Source organism: Sus scrofa, chromosome 8 (genome assembly GCF_000003025.6).
Source record: "Sus scrofa isolate TJ Tabasco breed Duroc chromosome 8, Sscrofa11.1, whole genome shotgun sequence".
NCBI classification, from domain to species: Eukaryota; Metazoa; Chordata; class Mammalia; order Artiodactyla; family Suidae; genus Sus; species Sus scrofa.
This window is the reverse complement of record NC_010450.4, coordinates 114,956,658-114,976,477: the sequence shown is the minus strand read 5'-3', so window position 1 is coordinate 114,976,477 and position 19,820 is coordinate 114,956,658. Positions and strand designations below refer to the sequence as shown.

The following is a 19,820-nucleotide window of genomic DNA, read 5'->3' as shown; positions in this document are numbered from 1 at the left end:
CCATTTCTTTCCTCCCCTTACCCACAGTATCCCCATGGGAATCACAAGAGTGCTTTTGAAATCTGTGAGTTTGTTTCTGTTTTATAAATAAGTTCCTTTGTATTATTTTCATTAGATTCCTCATGTAAGTGATATTATATGATAAAAACCCATTTTTTTTTTTACCATAGACAGATGGCTATGTTCAATCGATTAAGAATATAAAGGTCTGGGGACTGATGGAGGGATATCCTTTCTAAGCCTCAATGTTAGTTGACTATGGAGTATATAATCATCTTTGTTTTGCTCCATCCCTCATACTCTCTTTTCATGTGGTATGAATTATACAGTTTTGAAGAATTTCAAATGAAATTCTTGAATGAGAAATGCATAGTTCTGTCCTTTCCCCACCCTTCTTCTTTGGCACTAACTGCCAGAAGAAAGTGTGTCATTATGCTCTGTGCATCCACATTGTACGTTTTACAGGGGCAGCTCCAGAAGGTAGAACTGATGGCTTGTGTTGCCTGAGAGTGGGCACAGAATCTGTTTCTGCCTTTCTTTTTTTCTTTTTTTTTTTTTTTTTTTTTGCTTTTTAGGGCCACACCCGAAGCATATGAAAGTCACCAGGCTAGAGAGTAGAATTGGAGCTGTAGCTGCCAGCCTATAGCACAGCCACAGCAACATGGGATCTGAGCCACATCTGCGACCTACACTACAGCTCAGGACAAGGTCAAATCCCCTCCAACGAACAAGGCCAGGGATGGAACTCGAATCCTCATGGATCCTAGTCATATTCGTTTCCGCTGTACCACAATAGGAACTACTGACTTCTTTTTCTTAACCTTTTTCTCAAATGGTCCAAATTTGGGTAGGATAAAAGTGTAATTGATTGTTCCCCCCTCTTAAATCCTAAGGCTTCGATAGGGTATTTTGTTTCTTGGCTAAAAAGGAAGTCGGGGAGTTCCTGTCATGGCGCAGTGGTTAATGAATCCGACTAGGAACCATGAGGTTGCGGGTTTGATCCCTGCCCTTGCTCAGTGGGTTGAGGATCCAGCATTGCCGTGAGCTGTGGTGTAGGTCGCAGACACGGTTTGGATCCTGCTTTGCTGTGGCTCTGGCGTAGGCTGACAGCTACAGCTCCGATTAGATCCCTAGCCTGGGAACCTCCATATGCCGCAGGAGCGGCCCAAGAAATAGCAAAAAGACAAAAAAATAAAAATAAAATAAAGTAAATAAAATAAAAAAAAATAAAAGGAAGTCGGAAAAATTCTTCACTTCTCAGAGAATCACACTGAGCTCAGTGGAAAAGAAAAATATCACGCAATATGATTGTTATAATCTAGAAATACACTGTAGCTAGGAAATATAAATGTTCTCAGTTTGAGGAAATGGATAACTATTTAAGCATACAACTGACTAATTAGAATAATGTGAGGAATTATTTCAGCAGTGCTTGAGATGTTTTCAACACTGACCTGTACCTAGGGAACTGTTTTAGCTTCATTAAGCTGCCATAGGTGTACTTAATTCATTCCATTATGTCACAGAATGTTTATTTTCCACATCTTCAGCCCATGAACACCTCTAATACAACACGGGCTCTTGCAACCACTCCCAGTCTCATAGTTGGAATACTGTTTGTCAAACACTCCTGACATCTTTTTGTTCAGGAAGCAGAGGAAAGGCCTTCTGAGGAAGTAGATTTGAGTTCACGCAAGGCCAGTCTATGGCCATATAGGGATAAAGATATTTTGTAGCTTCTTTGTGCTATAGGGAATGAACCAATAATATAAGTACGTTGGCATCTATATTTTGGGAAATTTTAACCTGGAGAGAAGATTGCATAGGGAATATGTCAGGTGGCTTCAATTGTTTTGAAGAGGTTTGTGGACAAACTGTATTCTGAGATGTTTCAGAAGGTAAGGTAAGAATAAAGGGGTGAAAAGCATAAGCTAGAATACTTTAATGAAAAGATAACTTTGAAACCATTAGAGCTCTCCTGCTATGAAGTAAGCACCTTCATAATAGTAAACTACCTTGAATCATCTCATGGTGATGTCATCCATAAGCTTTCTACCAAAACTGCAAAATTAGACACAGTCCAGTTGAACTCTGAGAATCCAGGATTCTATTAAAGTTTTTCCCATAAGCAAAACACAAGGAAATTTGAATTCCATTTTTGGAGGAGAAAAATTTAATATATTTTATCTTATTATACACTTCCCCTAAATTACAAAGTCAATAGCTGCAAATATATTCTGCTACAAAGCTTTCTGTAAGAAATATCTCTATAAGAAAATACATCTCATTAACATTTCCTGTAAATAAATTATTTCAAATAATAATTTTTGAAGGGATGTACATAAGGGAAATAATGTAGAAGAAACCAGATTGTAAATGTAATTGCTATATAGGAAACATTTGACTGAAATGTTCCATTTTCATGTTGCCAAGCTAATAGAAACCTGTTTGTACAGACTTTGGTTCTTGGATAGATTAGCTAATAATTTTTGTTTTAGCAGACATGTGGGGAACATGTAAATCTTAATCATCGTAGTAAATGAATGCAGGAAGCTAGTCATGCAGGCTCAGGTTCAGTTTCTACTGGGAAAACTTGAATTTGAGACTGCAAATGGGAGTTAAGTAAAAGAAAATTAAGGAGTGACTTACAGTCTATAAAAGAAAAGTCAAAAGTAACAACTATAAGATAACATTTTTGCTTTATGTCTAGACATAATATTTAGAACTGAGTAAAGTAAAAAAAATAATAAAATGGATTCAAAGAATTTAGAACCTGTGGTTTCTATAGATTAGCAAAATGTAGACTTTACACGTTATTCCATTTATATGTTTTTTTTTGTTTTTTGTTTTTTTTTTTATCTCAATTACCGCAGAAAACATCTTTGGCAAAAAATAGCTGTCGTTGGTGCAGAACAATCACATGGTGCCATCAGCCAGTTAGAAACCTACTGAGGGCAATGCCTCCTTCCTACCCTACTTGCCTTGGAGTCCATTTCAAGAGACCTCCTCACATTAAGATTGTTTTAGGACCTCAAAAATAGATAAAAAAAAAAATATTTTGAGGTCAGGTGTGTCCTCACACTGAGCTCATCTGTGTGGTAAATATTGTGATAGCAAATCCCATGGAAAACTTCCATTTAGGTTGTGCAGCCTTGGGTTTCAAATGTGAAAACTCAGTTTTGCTTCAGACATATGATCTATGTGTTGCCAAAACCTGGCCACTTCCCAGAGTTTCTCCCATTTCCTTGCTATGGCTTCAGTGCAGGACAGATGTGGCTTAAGCTTCTTTTATCAGTTTTACCCTGCTATACTGCAGAGTATGTAAAAGATAAATGTTTAATTCTGTCAATCATAGGGAATGCACAAGTTTTACAAGATATGATCTAGTAACTTTGTTTACCACATATTTGGGGCATCTTAAAATTTTTGCAGTCTGAAAATTCTGCTCTGTGCTATTCGCAATGGGTATAATTTGGAAAATAAAATAGGTAGGAATCACAATCAGGAGACATGCAATTTAGATACTTGAGAATCTGAAGGGATTCTTTTTGTCTTATTAATACTGGCTCTTATTAACTATAGGTGAAATCGAACTTTTGAAAAATGTAGATAATCAGTTTGAGGAAAACCAAGTTTGTTTTTTTTTTTTTCTGAAGGTCTGGACAAAAGACCTGCAGTCGTTTTGAAATTATTTGGAAAGTATTGACTGCTTTTTTTCTTGTCTACCACAGTCTTTAATTGAGTGGTAAGAAGTAGTGTTCCAAATTAAAAGGTGATTCTGTGTTGCAAGTTGACTCGATGCTTTCATTGCCTATTTAACAGCCCTTTTCATGTTTTAGAGCCTACTGTATACCAGGGTATATGTGGAGAATATTTTATTAAACAATAACTTTAAATAGAAATATGGCTTTTAGGTTGTTTTTATAGGCAATCACCAGTCTGAAGGAAACCAATCCTCCAGCACAACCTCAACTCTTGGAAAGTCACATGGTATTCGTCAATAATTTCACCATGTGCTTTTTTCAGTAATAGCATTTTCACAAATGTGTACATTATTTACAGAAACAAGTTGCATGATGGGAAACACTGATTGTACTACATTTGTCACCCTTTCTAATCTGCTTCTTTATCTTTTTCTTCTCTTTCTCTGCTATATTCTTATCACATTCCTCATTTTAGTTCTTCTTATGAAATCCAGACCAAATTTTCCACCATGCTATAATGCATTAAATACACAGATTCACAGTCTGCTAGTGATGCTTTTCCTCAGAGGTCATCATATTTTCTGGCATACATGGAGTCTGGCTTTGGAGGAGTAGGTGGCATCTTTCCATACTTTACAAGACAGGCCTTTTGCGCAGTCACACCGCTGGAAGATTTCCAGCCCATGAGAGCCCTTCTTGCGCTGCTTGGTACAGACTTCCCCCTGATGGAGCACTGGTTTGCAGATTTTGGTCCAGAAGTGACGTGCACAGCAAAACCCTTCAATGCAGTCTGTTGATCGTAGACAGGGATCTCCTTCATGCCCTGCAGAGATGATGACCAAAATATTTTACCATGGTGCTTTATAAAAAAACCTGCTTTGCAATCAGAAGCACCTAAAATGTTTAATTCTGTCAATCATAGGGAATGCCCATGTTTTACAAGATATGATCTAGTAACTTTGTTTGCCACATATTTGAGGGATCTTAAAATTTTTATACTATCTTCCATGATGTCTGGGAATCATAACTATAGGCTCTCCCTCTAATCATGTAAATTGATTATTGTCTATTTCCATTATTTGCTACCTGAATATCAAGTTTAATAAATAGTTAGGACTGTGCTTCATCTTCTCTTTACTTTGGCATGTGATGATTTTAAATATTTGTCCTTTTCCTGTTTACTAAGTGAGTGAATATAAGTAAATAAAAAGAATCACTCTGAAATTAATTTAATACCCCAAAGGTATAAACAAACTGATTCAAGGAGAAGGCTTAAATTCTCTGGGACTCCTAAAACCATGCATCAGTTAAAGTCTAGCCAGGAAAGCAAAAATGTTGAATATTCAAAAAGGAATATATTTAATTGGAGAACTGGTCATATAGGTAGTGAGTTGCAGGGCTAAGAAGTAAGAAGTACCAGAGGATGGTAAAGCAGCACAGCAGAAGCCACTACCACATTTAGGCTGGAGGATCCATAGGGGCAGATAAAGTCAGAATGGAGCCAGGGCAGGGGCTGGATTTACCAGCTGGTACTGGAATCCCAGTAGGTCCACCTGGCAGGAGCCACAGCCCCAAGGAGGCACGGCCCTGCCAGAAACACTACCTGAGGCAGAGAGGATGTTTTGGCCTTTCCCTTCCTCTGCCTCTCAGTCTCCCACCACAGCCAAACCCACATGGCTGGAAGCCACCTGACAGGGAGCCTAGGAAATAAAGTCTCTTGAAAGCTATGACACAGAGCGAGGGCAGATAGGCACAAATCTGGGTGTTTAATTCAGAGAAAGGATCAAGTCATCAAAGAGTAATCACAGTATCACAGTTGGATTGGCGTATAACCTTTATAAAGAAGTAGCAAACTTCTCTGTAGCCTGCAGGATCGTACATGCTTTTGAGTTTTTAGGCCATATGTTAGTTCCTCATTCTGCTGTTGTATCATAAAAGCAGCCATAGATAATGCCTAAGTGATTGGGCAAGGCTGTGTTACAATAAAACATTTACAAAAATGAGATCAGGACAGACTTGGCTCACGGATAGTAGTATGCCAAGACTGCTATAAAAGGTTATCTGTCAGCCCAGATGTCACCAATTCCACTGTGTGATATTGACACAACTCACTAGCCATCAACATTTCTTCCTGGCTTCCATAAGAAAATTACATATATAATTAGATGAAAACAATTAATAAATTTGCAGTTATACTGTGACATAGATATCTGTTGGAATAAAGAAGGATATGCGTATACTAACAAATGCATGTGAATTTGGTGGAATAGAAATAGATATGGGCAAAGCAGTTAGGCCCCCAGGGAGTGCAGACAAAGGATAATTAAAATTGTCAGTCTCTTTAGTCTGATTGATATACCTGTTAGTGTTCTAAGTTGGTCAGATACTCTATAGGATCCTAGCACTGCAAAATGTGAAAATGTGGGGAAATTGTTTTGTGGTCAAGTAAACCAGGGAGTTTTAAAAGTTAACCAGTTTTCCTCATTGCTGGACAATAAACTTCTTTCTTTTTCTTTTTCTTTTTTTTTTTTTTTTTTTTTTTTTTTTTTTTTTTTTTTTTTAGTGCTGCAGCTGCGTCATTTGAAAGTTCCCAGGCTGGGGTTCAAAATGGAGCTGTAGCTGCTGGCCTACACCACAACCACAGCAGCTTGGGATCCAAGCCACATCTGCAACCTACACCACAGCTCATGACAACACAAGATCCTTAACCCACTGAGCAAGGCCAGAGATCAAATCCGCATCCTTGTGGATACTAGTCAGGTTTATTACTGCTGAGCCACAGTGGGAACTCCTAGAATACTTTATTCTTGAATAAGGAACAGAGATGCTTATATAAAAGAAATGCTTGTATAAAAGATTTGTTCTTGGAGTTTCTGTTGTGGCTCAGTGGGTTAAGGATCCAGCATTGCCACAAGCTGTGATGTAAGTAGGTCACAGATGTGGCTCAGATCCAGTATTGCCATAGCTGTGGTATAGGCCACAGCTGCAGCTCCAATTTGACACCCGGCCTAGAAACTTCCATATGCCATGGGTGTGGGCATAAAAAGGAAAAAAAAAAAAAAGATTTGTTCTAAATATCATATAAAAAGGCAGAACTGTTTAGAAAATGGCCTGGTTGATCAGAATACGGCAATTCCCATGATACGTATTTTCTAACAAATTAAGATGTCTTAAGAAATCTCTAGCATCCTCAAAATTAAGAATTGAGAAATTCAGTTAAAATCTTGTACCTTCCTTATATTTTTTATCAAATTCCACACAAAACTAATGGAATTATATTTATATAATTTATAGGTGTACAATGTGGAGAATCACAATATGGGAGCAGTTTTAAAGTCACTGTAACATTAGAGTCACTATAATGGAGATAAAACAGAGAAATTTTAGGAAAGTAGCATAAAAGGATAAAGATATTAAAAATTGAAGAGAAATGAAAATTAGAGCATCAATATAGGCAGTCAAACATCTGAATATTAGGAGTTCCAAAGGGAAATCGTGGAGGGGAAGATTGTATTAAATAGTTTTCAAAAATTCCCAGAATTGTGGAAAATTTTCCAGATTAAAAAGCATGGGAGACATTTTCTAAAGACCCCTGCAACAGCTCCCATTTCACAGGCTCTTCTACAATGTGGTCTTAGCACTCATCCCCAAATATATATATTTCATTATAAAACAAGGAAAAATAACATAGAACTGCAGATATCCCTACCTTTTATATGTGACATCTTAGTGTGTGGTCTTCCTAGATTCTGCCATCCCAAGTCATGGTTTGAGTAATGACCATGGTTTCGATCTCTGTGCCGAGTGCCATCCAGAGCTGGGATATGAGGAGTTAAGATGCTCTCAGTGACCGGGATGCAGATGCCTAGAAATAGTCAGGTAATTTGTTAGACTTATTATAAAGTGTGGGTCTTATCCAAGTAGTCTCCTGATGTGAGGTATGAAGCTGTCTATCTTCTATTTATTCATCCATTCATTTATTTACATATTTATCTAGTCTGAGTATTGAATAGTTTGGACCTGAACCAGGCTTTCTTGATTTGAATCTTGTCAATCTCAAGACCAAGTGACCTTGGACAAAAATGGGGATAAAAACAGAATTCATTTCACTAAGTTATTATCAATACATGTGAAGTACTTAGAATAGTGACATAGTAGAGTATTAAATTATTATTAGCTCTCAGTACTTTAAAATTGTCTGATCAGACATCTTTGTTCAGGATCAAGTTTCCTATTTCATTCGACAATAGACTCCTAGACTATACTGTAAACACATCTAATGGTACCAGGTCTTCTCCCTTCCTCCTGTTTTTGTGCAAGGAACTCCCAGTAGGACTATGCCCAGAGGTCAGGAACCAGTATAGAAATATGAGTCTGATTGTGTTGTTTTGTATGACTAAGTGTATATTTCTAATCACCTTCTACAGTTATGTAATGGTTTTACCCTGTGTTGTCTGTGGTTCTACATTTCATCATTTATGCTGAATTGTCTGCCTATAAACTCATTGAGATTGAGTGAAGCCCTGCTTTGAGGAAGGCTAGGGAATGGATTCTTGTGTCTCCTTTAGGAGGAACCAATCACTCCATCAGCATTTGTATATATCACAGGGTGGGGCCTTCAAAAGAGGACACCTTGAGTATAAGAACCAAGGTATGAAACTAGTACAAAAATGGAAAACAGACTCATAATTGTGTTGCTAAATCACAGTAGGTTTCTTTCTTGGTTCCTTTGCACATATTCACTTATGTGCTTAGTCCACTAGAATATATAGCTATTTATATGCAACATTTCAACATGGCAAGTCCTAGATCAGCATAGATTATAAATGGCAGAAGGTTATCAGAGCCCAGAAAAACTAAGATGTGGGAGGGAATCCCAGCAATCTAAACCCTGATCCCATTCCTGCCAGTTGAAAGGCTCCTTACATTTCTGGAGTCTGACTAAGGAGAAAGCAGCCTAACTTGGTAGCCAGGCCTCCCACATGAAAGGAAAGACACCCATTGGCTCTGAGTGAGACCTTTACCATTATTGCAGCGGGTACCAGGACAACACATGCCATCTCTATGGCAGCGCTTCTTTTTCCTTCGACACACCATGCAGGCTGAGGATCCTTGGTGGGGACTGTGGCAGTATCTCCCAACTTCACATTCCTTATCACTGCTACAAGGGTAGGCCTGCCATGAAGTGGAACAACACCACCAAAAGCAAAGGAGATTAGATCTTTAACACATAAAGTCATTATAGCAAATCATGGGGGAAAATAAATCACAGTATATCCCTCCTCCAAGGAAATACACCATCGTAATAATGTTCTGAGCAGAGATACTCCGTATCGACATTTACTTAATTCACAACTTTATAAATATTGAGAGTGATGGTGATGAAGGTAAAGTTGACATTATTCATATATTTCCATTGACACAGTTTTAGCGTTAGGATTTAGACTTTATGTTGTTAAGTAGAGCTTTTAAGAGTGTCTTTGTAGGCTCAGAAACATTTGAAAGTGTTATATTGCCATTAACTTAGGGTATAAATGACATAGCCTAGCCCCTTCATTTTTTATTTGCTAAACTAGGATGGAGAGAAAGTTAACTAAAGCAAGAAAGTGTTATGTTAAGCAGTTAGAACACATCTCCTGCCCATGTATGGAAAAGATATTGGAAGAGTGACTCCTCACAATTCCTGCCTGTGAGGAGCAAAGAGGAGAAATGCTTCCAGAACAGTTTGAAACAGTGAATTCTCTGGCACAAAGAAATAAAGGAGCAGCATCCTCTTTTTAAACCTGATGGTGAGCAGAGTTCTGAGTGGTCAGAGGGATGTTAAACTCTAATTACATCATCATGTTCTCAGAAAACAAAAAAGCAGTCTCCTAATACACACACACTCCAGTTATATACTTATTGTCTCTTGGAAGTTATTGCAACACTAAAAATGTCCCTGTTTTCAGAGACAGAGAGTTGAGAAACTGAAATGTCACACCACAAATCAAACTTGCATTTTGAGGCATGTTGATTGGGAGACTTATTTGTAGTTTTTGTTTGTTTGTTTACACTGCAGTTCTTTTTTTCCTTGACTTTCAGAATAATGCACGTTTTTTTAAATTGAAAAATACAAAAATAAAAGGAAGCTATGTAGTTGTTTATAAGGAAGCATAAATGATATGACTTTAAAACTATAGGGTCAGGGAGTTCCTTGTGGCTTAATGGATTAAAGATTTGGCATTGTCATTGCAGAGGCCCAGGTTCAATCCCTGGCCCAGAAACTTCCACATGCCTCAGGTGTGACCAAAAAACAAACAAACAAACAAAACAAAAAAACCCTACAGGGTAAAATTTGTGTCACTCTTGAATAATGAGTATGGTTTAAGTACTTTATTTATGAGGTTTGGTGGCCTGGGGTTGCATGCATTGCTTATTTCTTTTCTTCCATCTCTTCCTCTCTCTTACACTCTGTTTCTTCCATCGCCTTTTCTCCCCATGCCCTTCTCCTGCTTATGTGTGTACTGCATCCAGTCCCCAGGAAGAGGAAATAATATGAAATTGATGTGTGACTCAGAAAACTTTACATGTCGTTCTATGAAAAAGTATACTTTTAGCATCATTACAATTTACTGGTTACCCTCAGAGAAGAATAGGAAATAGAAAACCTATTGAAAGTGCTTTTGAAGGATTGCACAGTGGCAATGTTTGATGCCCACATTATAATTGGAGCCAGATAAAACTATAAAAGGTATTTGGATATTACTGTCTCATCCTGGAACTCTATCATTAGGCTTAAGAGAAAATCTGAATGTGGTTGAATTTAGAGCATTAGGCCATTTTTCAAAAGTCCAAGACTGATGAAAACAGAACAAATGTCACTTCCTGATTGTCTCTTCCCCCTTCAAGCACTTTACTGCCTTCGTATTTAAACCTATTAATTTTATTTGAAATACAATTCACATGTTTCTGATTCATTTACATTTATTTCACCAAATTGTTTTGCAAGAAACATTTGATGTCTCAAAAGGTTTTTTTTTCCTTCCTCAAAAATAGGGCATGTTCTTTCAACGGAAGTTGAGAGAACCCATGCCACTTAAAACATCTTGTACTATTCAACTCAGACAATGAATCTTCAAGAGACTCTGAATATAGAGTAATACTTGATTCCATTCCTAAAAAAAAATAGTCTCTATGTTAGAAAGAAAGTTTTTTGCTAAAAGTAGCAGTTAGCAAAAAATTGTGAAAAGCATATCATCATTCTCAGTTGATGGGAAATGGAAAATATTGAAATGGAAAAGTAATACGTGTGAATGGGTCACCTTGCTGTGCAGTAGAAAACTGACAGAACACTGTAAATCAGCTATAATGGAAAAAAATAAGAATCATTATAAATAAAAAAGTAATATACACAGTAGTTCTTTATTTGAATGGGATCACAGTAAAATTTTCACCATTTTTTCAAAGGGAGGAGAGAAAAAAATATTAGGGAGTTTCATTACGTTCCTATATGTCTTTTAATTGTCTTGAAATATAAATGATAGAGACAGAAAAAGTATGCAGGAATTTTTTTAAATGGAAGGTTAGCATTAATGTGAACTTGCCCTTGGAATGAAATCCCAGAATATAACATTGAGGAGTACTTTGACAAAAAAAAGTTAGATTTTAATAATTGAAAGGCAAGCTTCTAGCATATTTATGGAACTCCTGGCTCCAATAAATAGCCTTTATATATGAAAAAAATCAAGAATGAATTAGACAAATTGATTGAAACAAGTTTTAAGGAAAGTAAGTGACATTTAGGGGCATGTCTTGTCATCTGAAATCAGCGTCTCCCAGGATGAGTTTAGTCAGTCTTAAAGTTTCCCTTGGTGTAACCATCAACAATAAAACAGAGAACATGAGGAAATATGGCTCTGACCCATTAATACCATTTCTCATATTTTGAACCTAATGCATTATTTTTCAGTAAAGAGTTTTAAACTCAAGTATAAGGGCTCTGCAGCTTGCTATGGATTTTTCTTACATTAACCCTTTTAACGTGTCTGTAAATAGTATCATATTAGGCAAGAGAGGAAGGAAGGGAGAGATTGGGAAAGAGGCAGAGAAAGAGACAGAAAGCAAAGAACATAAAGAATTTATGGAGGCTCCTGAAGAAGTGATGAGTTGTGACGATTAACAGACCAATAAAGGGAATTACACGTGTTAATAAAAGTATTGTTCAGAAACTTTCCCATGAAAAAATCTATAGTTTCCATTTTCCTTCTCCTCCAAAGGACCCATTTGATGATGATTGTGCGATAAACAAAAAAGTATATTTGGGTACCTTGTCTGAGTTTCCATTTAACAAAAATAATAATATGCTTCCCTGGTACTTAGTTTATAAATGAATAAGAAAACTGATTTTTAACCTGCCATGGAAAGTATTAATAGTGAGTTTTTGTGATTCTTCATTTACTTGACTTTATATGAACAGTATAAGAAACAGTGACAGTCTATGTAGAAGACTGGAGATCAAATGAAAGAATTATAGAGAGACTTTCTACATGCCTGTCTGGGACCAAAATGTTCCAAAACTGAGTCAGAAATCCCTGGTTGCCTGAGTATCCAGGAATACTTGCCTTCATGCAGAATCATTCATGACTTAGCCTCAGTCACACTTAAGAGATTAATTGAGCTGAGGTACCCAATAATAGCAGACGATGGGCCATAAATTAAGAGCGTATGAAAGCTGTCCAGGATCAGACCAAAACACAAAGAGGTTTTGCCCAGCTCACTTACTAGACTAAAAATACAGTGGTTCCCATAAATAGCAGTGCTAGTTATCATTACCACTAGGCCATGGACTGAAAAAAGAGTGAACACATTGGACGCAGCTTGAAAATAATGTCTATCAGAAATGAGCATTTCTTTTTTTAGAATAGAGGATTTTTTTAAGTCCATTTACTCTGTGCGAATCTGGAAATTTTATTTACAAGGGAGTGAAGAGAGTTTAAGTAAGTGGTATGTGCTTAGTGGCAGAAAACTTGGGGGTTCAGAGCCCTGACCTGGCTTCCAGGCCTCACTGTACAGTGTCACAAATAAGACCATTTAATCATGACTATTAATGCACACATAGAGGAGATATTTGAATTGTGACCTTTTTGCTGAATTTAGAGATCAGGAAAATAAACTTGGCTACTTTTCTTTCTAGAAGCCTCTAAATACCAACAGCATGTCCTGCTGCAGCTGTTGGAAAAAACAGAATACTGGCAGAAAACACGGACAAGACTAAAAAAAGTTTTCTCATTCCATTTTTTTGACAACAGTTTTATGTACACTTAAACTTGGTGTAATCAGAATTATAAGCAAATCTTACCATGCAAATAATAATAATTAAATAACTTTCTAATGAACAGAATAAAATGTTGCTGCATTTTATTTTAACGTATTGAGCCCTTTTCCCCCCAATTATTCTTAAACCCGCAGGGAGAAAAGCCCTCTTAAATCAAGACTTAGGCTTGAATTTATTCTTATTTTTCAATTACTGCTCGCCCCTTAGAACCCCCCTCAATGCAACAGTGAAGTGATAATGAAATAAGAAAGTGTTTCAGGTATCTTAGCAGTGCTGGCTATTTAGTCTTTGGTCACAACCAAAAACTAAGTTTAACTCCCGAGCTTTCAAAATAATGACATTCTTCCTGTTTAATGATGGAGGGGTTGGGGAGAAAGAAGAGAGAGACATCACAAAGTGTTCATGTGGGCTAGCCACCCATCCAGATTCTTGCAAGACCGTCCTAGTTTTGTTGTTGTTGTTGTTTTTAATCGGGACAATCCTTTGTCCCCGCAAGCACTGTTTGTAACAATCTCAGAAGTTTTCTGGAGCCAGAAAAACATCATCAGCTGGGCAGGCAGAAGAAAGCCTGCAGGGGGACAACCCAGCTTTGGGAATGAAAAACATTTGAGGCAAGTGGATAGAGGGACATAGCAGCAAAAGGCTGGGAACTGGAACTTGTCTGGGGTCTCAAAGAGAGCACAGCAAAGGGTTGCAGAACCAGATCAGACCTGCCCCCTCTCGGTCCTTAGAGAAAAGATTAATTTCTCTCGTCCTGACATTCCACATGATAGATCTCTATTTCAAAGAGCATGCAAAATATGCTTCCCTTTAAGGTGGTCATTTCAAAATCAAACCGTAAGATTGCAGCTGCAGGAGGTGCAGGGAAATAGAACTCAATCTGGCTAATGCGCCGTTGTAAACTTCAAGCTGAAGGTGGCTGTGCAACTTGATCTTTTCTTTTGTCCATAGTTACCTCTAGGGGATAGGGGTTTACCTAGATGCATCTTTGAGGATTTCTGAACCTAAGGCCAGGAGGATTTAGCTGTATTAAATTTGAGGGGAATTTTTTAGATATTTCATGATGTTCTGGATATGTGCCATAGGTTCTTGAGGCAGCTGTGTGGGTATTCATTTAATATTTGATAATTATTTATTCAGCATTTCTTTATTGAACACCCACTCTAATCCAGATGCTTACAACTATAGTCTGTGATCTACAAATGTTTTGTCTACCTCTCCCCTAAAATAATTTTGAGAAATATATATCACCTCACACATTTGACATGGAAAATGTTTCAGCATAAATTTTATTAATATGATATATAATGTTAAACATTTCTAAGGTGCAGTTCACAATTTGTAATGATTCAATAAAATATTGATCAATGTATCCTTACCTTAAAATAAATTCCAATGTATATACCAGTATATACTCTTCCTTGAAAGTTAGTCTTAGAAAACATTCAGTTATATTTTAAAACACACTAGTCATAAAAATGATTTTGAATGTTCCACATCCACCTTAAGAACTTTTCAACTGGGGCTGAGATTCACTTTAAAAAAATTAATGATAAGAGAAGGAAAGAAAGGTGTTGTATGTTTAAGATGCCCTGATCAACCATTAAGAATACTTTGGTTAAACCAATGTCTTTGAGTTTGTCATCCAAAAATATTTTTTGTACCTCTGGCTAATGCAGTATATCAAGATTTGGAATGTGTGACAGTTTTGCCTTTTTTCCCCCCATAAAATAGCAAAAGACTTATTTTAAACACAAACATATTCCAGTTTTCAGAAAAGAAAAAAAAAAAAAAAACAGCATGGAAGTGGAGGATCTGGAAATCAATTCCCTAAAACAATTTATGCTGCACCCACCATGGAAAACCTTTGAGTACCTTCACACATACTCTTTTAAGGCTGTTTGTTAGACATTTGATTTTTGATATAAAATCCCAGAATTGAGAAAATGTCTACTAATACTGCTTGGATTGTAAATTAGGAATGATGAACTTATACCAGGGGCCCATTTACCTCCCCAGTTAGCCTCACTTAAATCTTAAGAAACAACAATTCTTTGAAAGAAAGGCATGGTCCTCTCCAACTTCGCTTGCTCCACTCTGTTCTCCGTGTATCATTAAGCAGAAAGAAGATTCCGGAGGATTCTCTACTTTGAACATAGACCACATTCTCAACTGTAACATATCTGTTACTGCTATTGATCACAGGATGAATGGGAAAAGCTAACCACTTCCACCCAGTCTCAGCACTTAGAAATCTAAACCATGTTGTTTACCTGGGTTTTTAATTTTGCTTGGATTTGACCATTTCCTCCTCATGTGGAATATAGATAACATAACACTTCTATCCCATACTCAGAAAGCAATTCCAGAGGGTTTTTGCAGAAGTGGTTGGAGCTTTTTATACTCCATACATAATTATGAAGTCCTTTTGTAGTTCTGAGATTGGTTCAGTATAATTGCCCTAACCAAAGTGGAAGAAGAAACTACACAATTTCAGGTTCTGTTCCAAGTCCATGATCAAACGTCTATAATAAAAATTTTCGTGGTAGCCTTACACATTTGTCTGACCTCCTGACTTTATTTTATTTTTTCCCCAATATTTTTTTTTTTTTACTCTACAGCATGGTGACCCAGTTACACATACAAGTGTACATTCTTTTTTCTCACATTATCATGCTCCATCATAAGTCACTAGACATAGTTCCCAGTGCTACACAGCAGGATCTGATTGCTAATCCATTCCAAAGGCAATAGTCTGCATCTATTAACCCCAAGCTCCCAATCCATCCTACTCCCTCCCCCTCGGCAACCTCAATTCTGTTCTCCAAGTCCATGATTTTCTTTTCTGTGGAAAGGCTCATTTGTGCTGTATATTAGATTCCAGATATAAGTGATATCATGTGGCATCTGTCTTTCTCTTTCTGACTTCCCCCAGTGTGAGAGTCTCTAGTTCCATCCATGTAGCTGTAAATGGCAGTATTTTGTTCTTTTTTATGGCTGAGTAGTATTCCATTGTGTATATATACCACATCTCCAAAACTAATTTGTTGTTACAAGTTACTTAACTGAGCCTCAGTTTCCTCCTTGATAAGATGGATATAATTCCTACCTTCAGAAGCATTTTCCTCCTTATCTGATCTTAAAAAATCTTGTGGGGTTTCTTTAAAAATTGCTTATTCACAGACTGCCCATAAAGACTAGTTCTGTAGGACTGCATGTGGTCCAGGAATCTATATTTTTAATGAATACTCTCCTGTCGAGTATATGATAAGGTAAGATGGGAAACACTGCTTATAGAATTGTTGTGAAGTTTAAACATACCTCTTGCATATGCTTTATGCAGACAATGCCTCATCTGCATGAGATGTGGAATTGAACTCAGTGGTATCACACAGAGAGACATGGGTCTAAGTGGGGTATTGCTTCCCTAAGATCAACATGAGTCTGAGTAAGAGACTCACTGACAAAAACTATTTCCAGGCATGTTTATCTTCACTCCTAGAACTTTGCCACTGTGCTTGGGGGTGGGCTTAAGAATTTCTAAAACTGTATTAAAAAAAGTAAAGTAACACATAACAAACACACCAGTGCACTTTGGGAGAAACACAGTGTGGACTTGGAGCTGTCAGCACACCCATTACAGCTGGCTTGTTTCAGATCCTCATGTGGTGTACACCTGTGTCTTTCTGGCAATGCGTAGCTTTGCAGTTTTCTTTGCTTCGTGTATCCTCTTGGTCTTTGCAAAACAAGTATCCTTTCTCCCCATATCAAGTATGATAAATAGATGATGTGTGCCTTTTATTATTTTCTATACTTTCTATAGCATAACATTTTCCTTTACATTGAAAATTCAAATATTGATGTTCAGATAGCTATGAAAACTTAATATACTTTCAAACTGCTGTTTAGAAAAGACCTTCTTTTAAGATTATAGTTTAGGTCAATGTTGGTAAATATTTCTGTACCCAAATGTAAACACTTGCGAATTTTAAATGTTCCTTGAGTTGGAGTCATTTTTCACTTATAATATCATGGATTTAGAAATGAGAACCCTGTGAAGATGTGTGTGTGTGCATGTATATATGTTATCTTGCCTTCTTGCCTTCTCTTAGAAGTATACCCAAGAAATATGTAACAAAATTTACCCAGGGGAGGGTAGACAGGGTTATTGAGAACAGAGAAAAGAAGAATATTTAGTTTCCATGGAAATCCTTTTAAGCATTTTATAATTTGCAATAGGTGCATGCATTATCTATTAAAAATAATACAATGTTTAAAAGATGGACAGTAGGCCCTCTGTATCCACAGATGTGGAACCCACCAATCAGAGGCTCAACTGTACTAAGCTATTTCATATGAGCATCCTCGGATTTTGGCATCTGTGGGGGGTCCTAGAACCAAGTCCCTGTGGATGCTAAGGGACAACTGTAATATTATGAGATTCAAGGTGAAATTTCCTATTTCTTGCTAATATGTATGCCTCGTGGTTTCGTATTAGGAAGGCTTAAAAGAATTTGGGTTTCCTGGAGTCAGGGCTTCTTGCAAGAGTATCAAGAACACAGCAAGTTTCTTGATTAAAAATTTTCCCTTTTGTTTCATAAATCATAAATGTCATCTTATTAGCATAAGCAAATCATCGATGCAACATTCAAATTATATATAATGTAAATAACCCATTGTTCCAACAATTACTTAATTGAGCTAATGTTTACTCTCTTGGTTGATTTCTTTTAGTATAAGACCTGCAAACTTTATGCTTTGATAATCTTGTTTAATTATCTTATTCTTCTAGGAATTAGGCTAGACTAATAATCAAATGGCCACTTGCCATATTCTGTTCTGATTTTGAGGAAACAATTGATGGAAGCTGATAAAATTGAAAATATTGCTCCTTTATTGGTGAGAAGATAGAAAAAAAGCATAGCAAAATATTATCTTCAGTATTCATTTTTTGTGAAAAGACTCTTAGTTTCTGTTTAAGAAAGAACTACTTTAATCTCTGTATAAATATTGCTTGAAAATATAAAATGTTACCATTTAAATTTAGAATCATAAAAAAGGCAGGCAGCATTTTATCCTCCAGGTGTGGAGAAGGAGGAAAAGAAATCATTTGAGATGAAGCATGATCTCAAAAAACCACCCAGAAGGTTGGAGCAAGAGGTTTCCTCAGTAGCAATAGCCACAGAGATTGAATCAAAACCTAAGGAACATTTTGATTAGGAAAGTAGGAGGAAGAGGTGGTTCAGAGTTCAAACTCTGAACTCCACCTAAGTAACTCAATTTATTTCTGTCTTAGAGGAAAATAAACAGAAAGTCTGAGAAGAGTCTTGGACTAGAATAATGATACTCTATGCTACTGAGAGATGGAAGGGCTAAGATGCAGGTTATACATGCAACAGGATGAAGGGCTTCAACTCCTGAGATTTGGATGAGTTAGTGAGAAATAAGTTTGCATAAGTTGCTAAGCTTATCTGCTACTAAGAGAAAGGGATAGGATTTATCTCACATAATCAGTTATTTTACTATCCTTATTCTTTCCCATTTTTTAGTTTGATTCCTTCTCTAGGTATTTTTAAAATTTTTTATTCATAATTTTTCATTTTTTGCTGCCCTGAAGCACGTGGAGTTCCCAGGCTAGGGATCAGATCTGAGCCACAATTGCAATCTACACTGCAACTGTGGCAACACCAGATCCTTTAATCCATTGTACCAGGGTGAGGATCAAACCTGTGTCCTGGTGCTGCAGAGATGCTGCTGATCCCATTGTGCCACAGTGGGAACCCCTCTTCTCTAGGAATTTTAAGCTGATATTTATATGATGCATAAAATAAGTAGGGATCTCTGCTTCATGCCCATGTTTCATTTTTATTGATTTGGAATGTTCACTTGATAAACCAGATCTCGCAAAAAATTTCTTCATACAAAGAGCACTCTAAGTACACTTAGGATGTTATTTCTGAGTTCCACATATCGGGACAATGTTTGAGAGAATTTGAAGCACTCTCAGAGTCTCTAACATAATCATAGGGTTAATCTGGGAGAATTATTGCCTGACTTCCTGACAGATGAAATTACAATATCCAGGGTTACTCATTTATTTCAGGCATTCACAAGACGATTGGGTTGAAAAGCCCCAACTTGGAGAGTATTCTTATTTTTAGCGTTGGATAATAGCAATTATATGACCACATGTTGTTTATTAAAATACAACACTTTTCCAAAAAATAATCAATATCTCAATACACACGTGGTTTTCTCAGCCTCCTACCCCCATGAACAAATTTAAATTATTATTGTGTGGTAGAAGGAAGGGAAGGTCAGCACACAAAGGACAAAGAACATTTTTGTCTACTGAACCTCAAGGCATAGAGAAAGACATACTCATTGGCTTATGATATATTTCTATCAAAAATTATATTTAAATGCTTTGCTAGAAGGTTGGAAAGGAAATTATGATCTAGATGACACATCTTTGGTTTGTGTGACCTTAGTGTCCAGATCTCAGCCTCGGAAATGTGGTACATCTAGTGATAACATACTTAACGTGTTAGTAGTCGCAAAGAAAACACATAGAAGACATTGGTCCCCCATACCACCCACATTTCAGACATCTGCTTGGTGTGGTGACCAGGGCATTCTCAGTAGTGCAGGAGAGGTCAGATTTGTGACTAGATGAAAAAAATGAAAGCATATCTCAGGACTTAAGTCACTTCCCCTTCATCCCATTGGTCTTTCCAGACTGTGCAAAAAGTATGCTCCTCTGTATTTCTGCTGCTTCTTTTAAGGCCCTCATTCATTACTAA

The 19,820-nt window shown here is 36.9% G+C and overlaps 1 protein-coding gene across 1 annotated transcript in view; it reads right to left on the bottom strand.

Annotated features, from left to right (window-relative positions):
* Positions 2,151–19,820, bottom strand: part of DKK2 (dickkopf WNT signaling pathway inhibitor 2) — a 112,272-nt gene continuing 94,602 nt past the window's right edge. The window contains exons 2-4 of the mRNA XM_003129269.4: positions 8,729–8,879; positions 7,414–7,569; positions 2,151–4,527 (exon numbers count right to left, since the gene is read on the bottom strand). Coding sequence (XP_003129317.1) covers positions 4,277–4,527; positions 7,414–7,569; positions 8,729–8,879 — 558 coding nt within the window. The 3' untranslated portion in view covers positions 2,151–4,276. The remainder of the gene's footprint in view (positions 4,528–7,413; positions 7,570–8,728; positions 8,880–19,820) is intronic.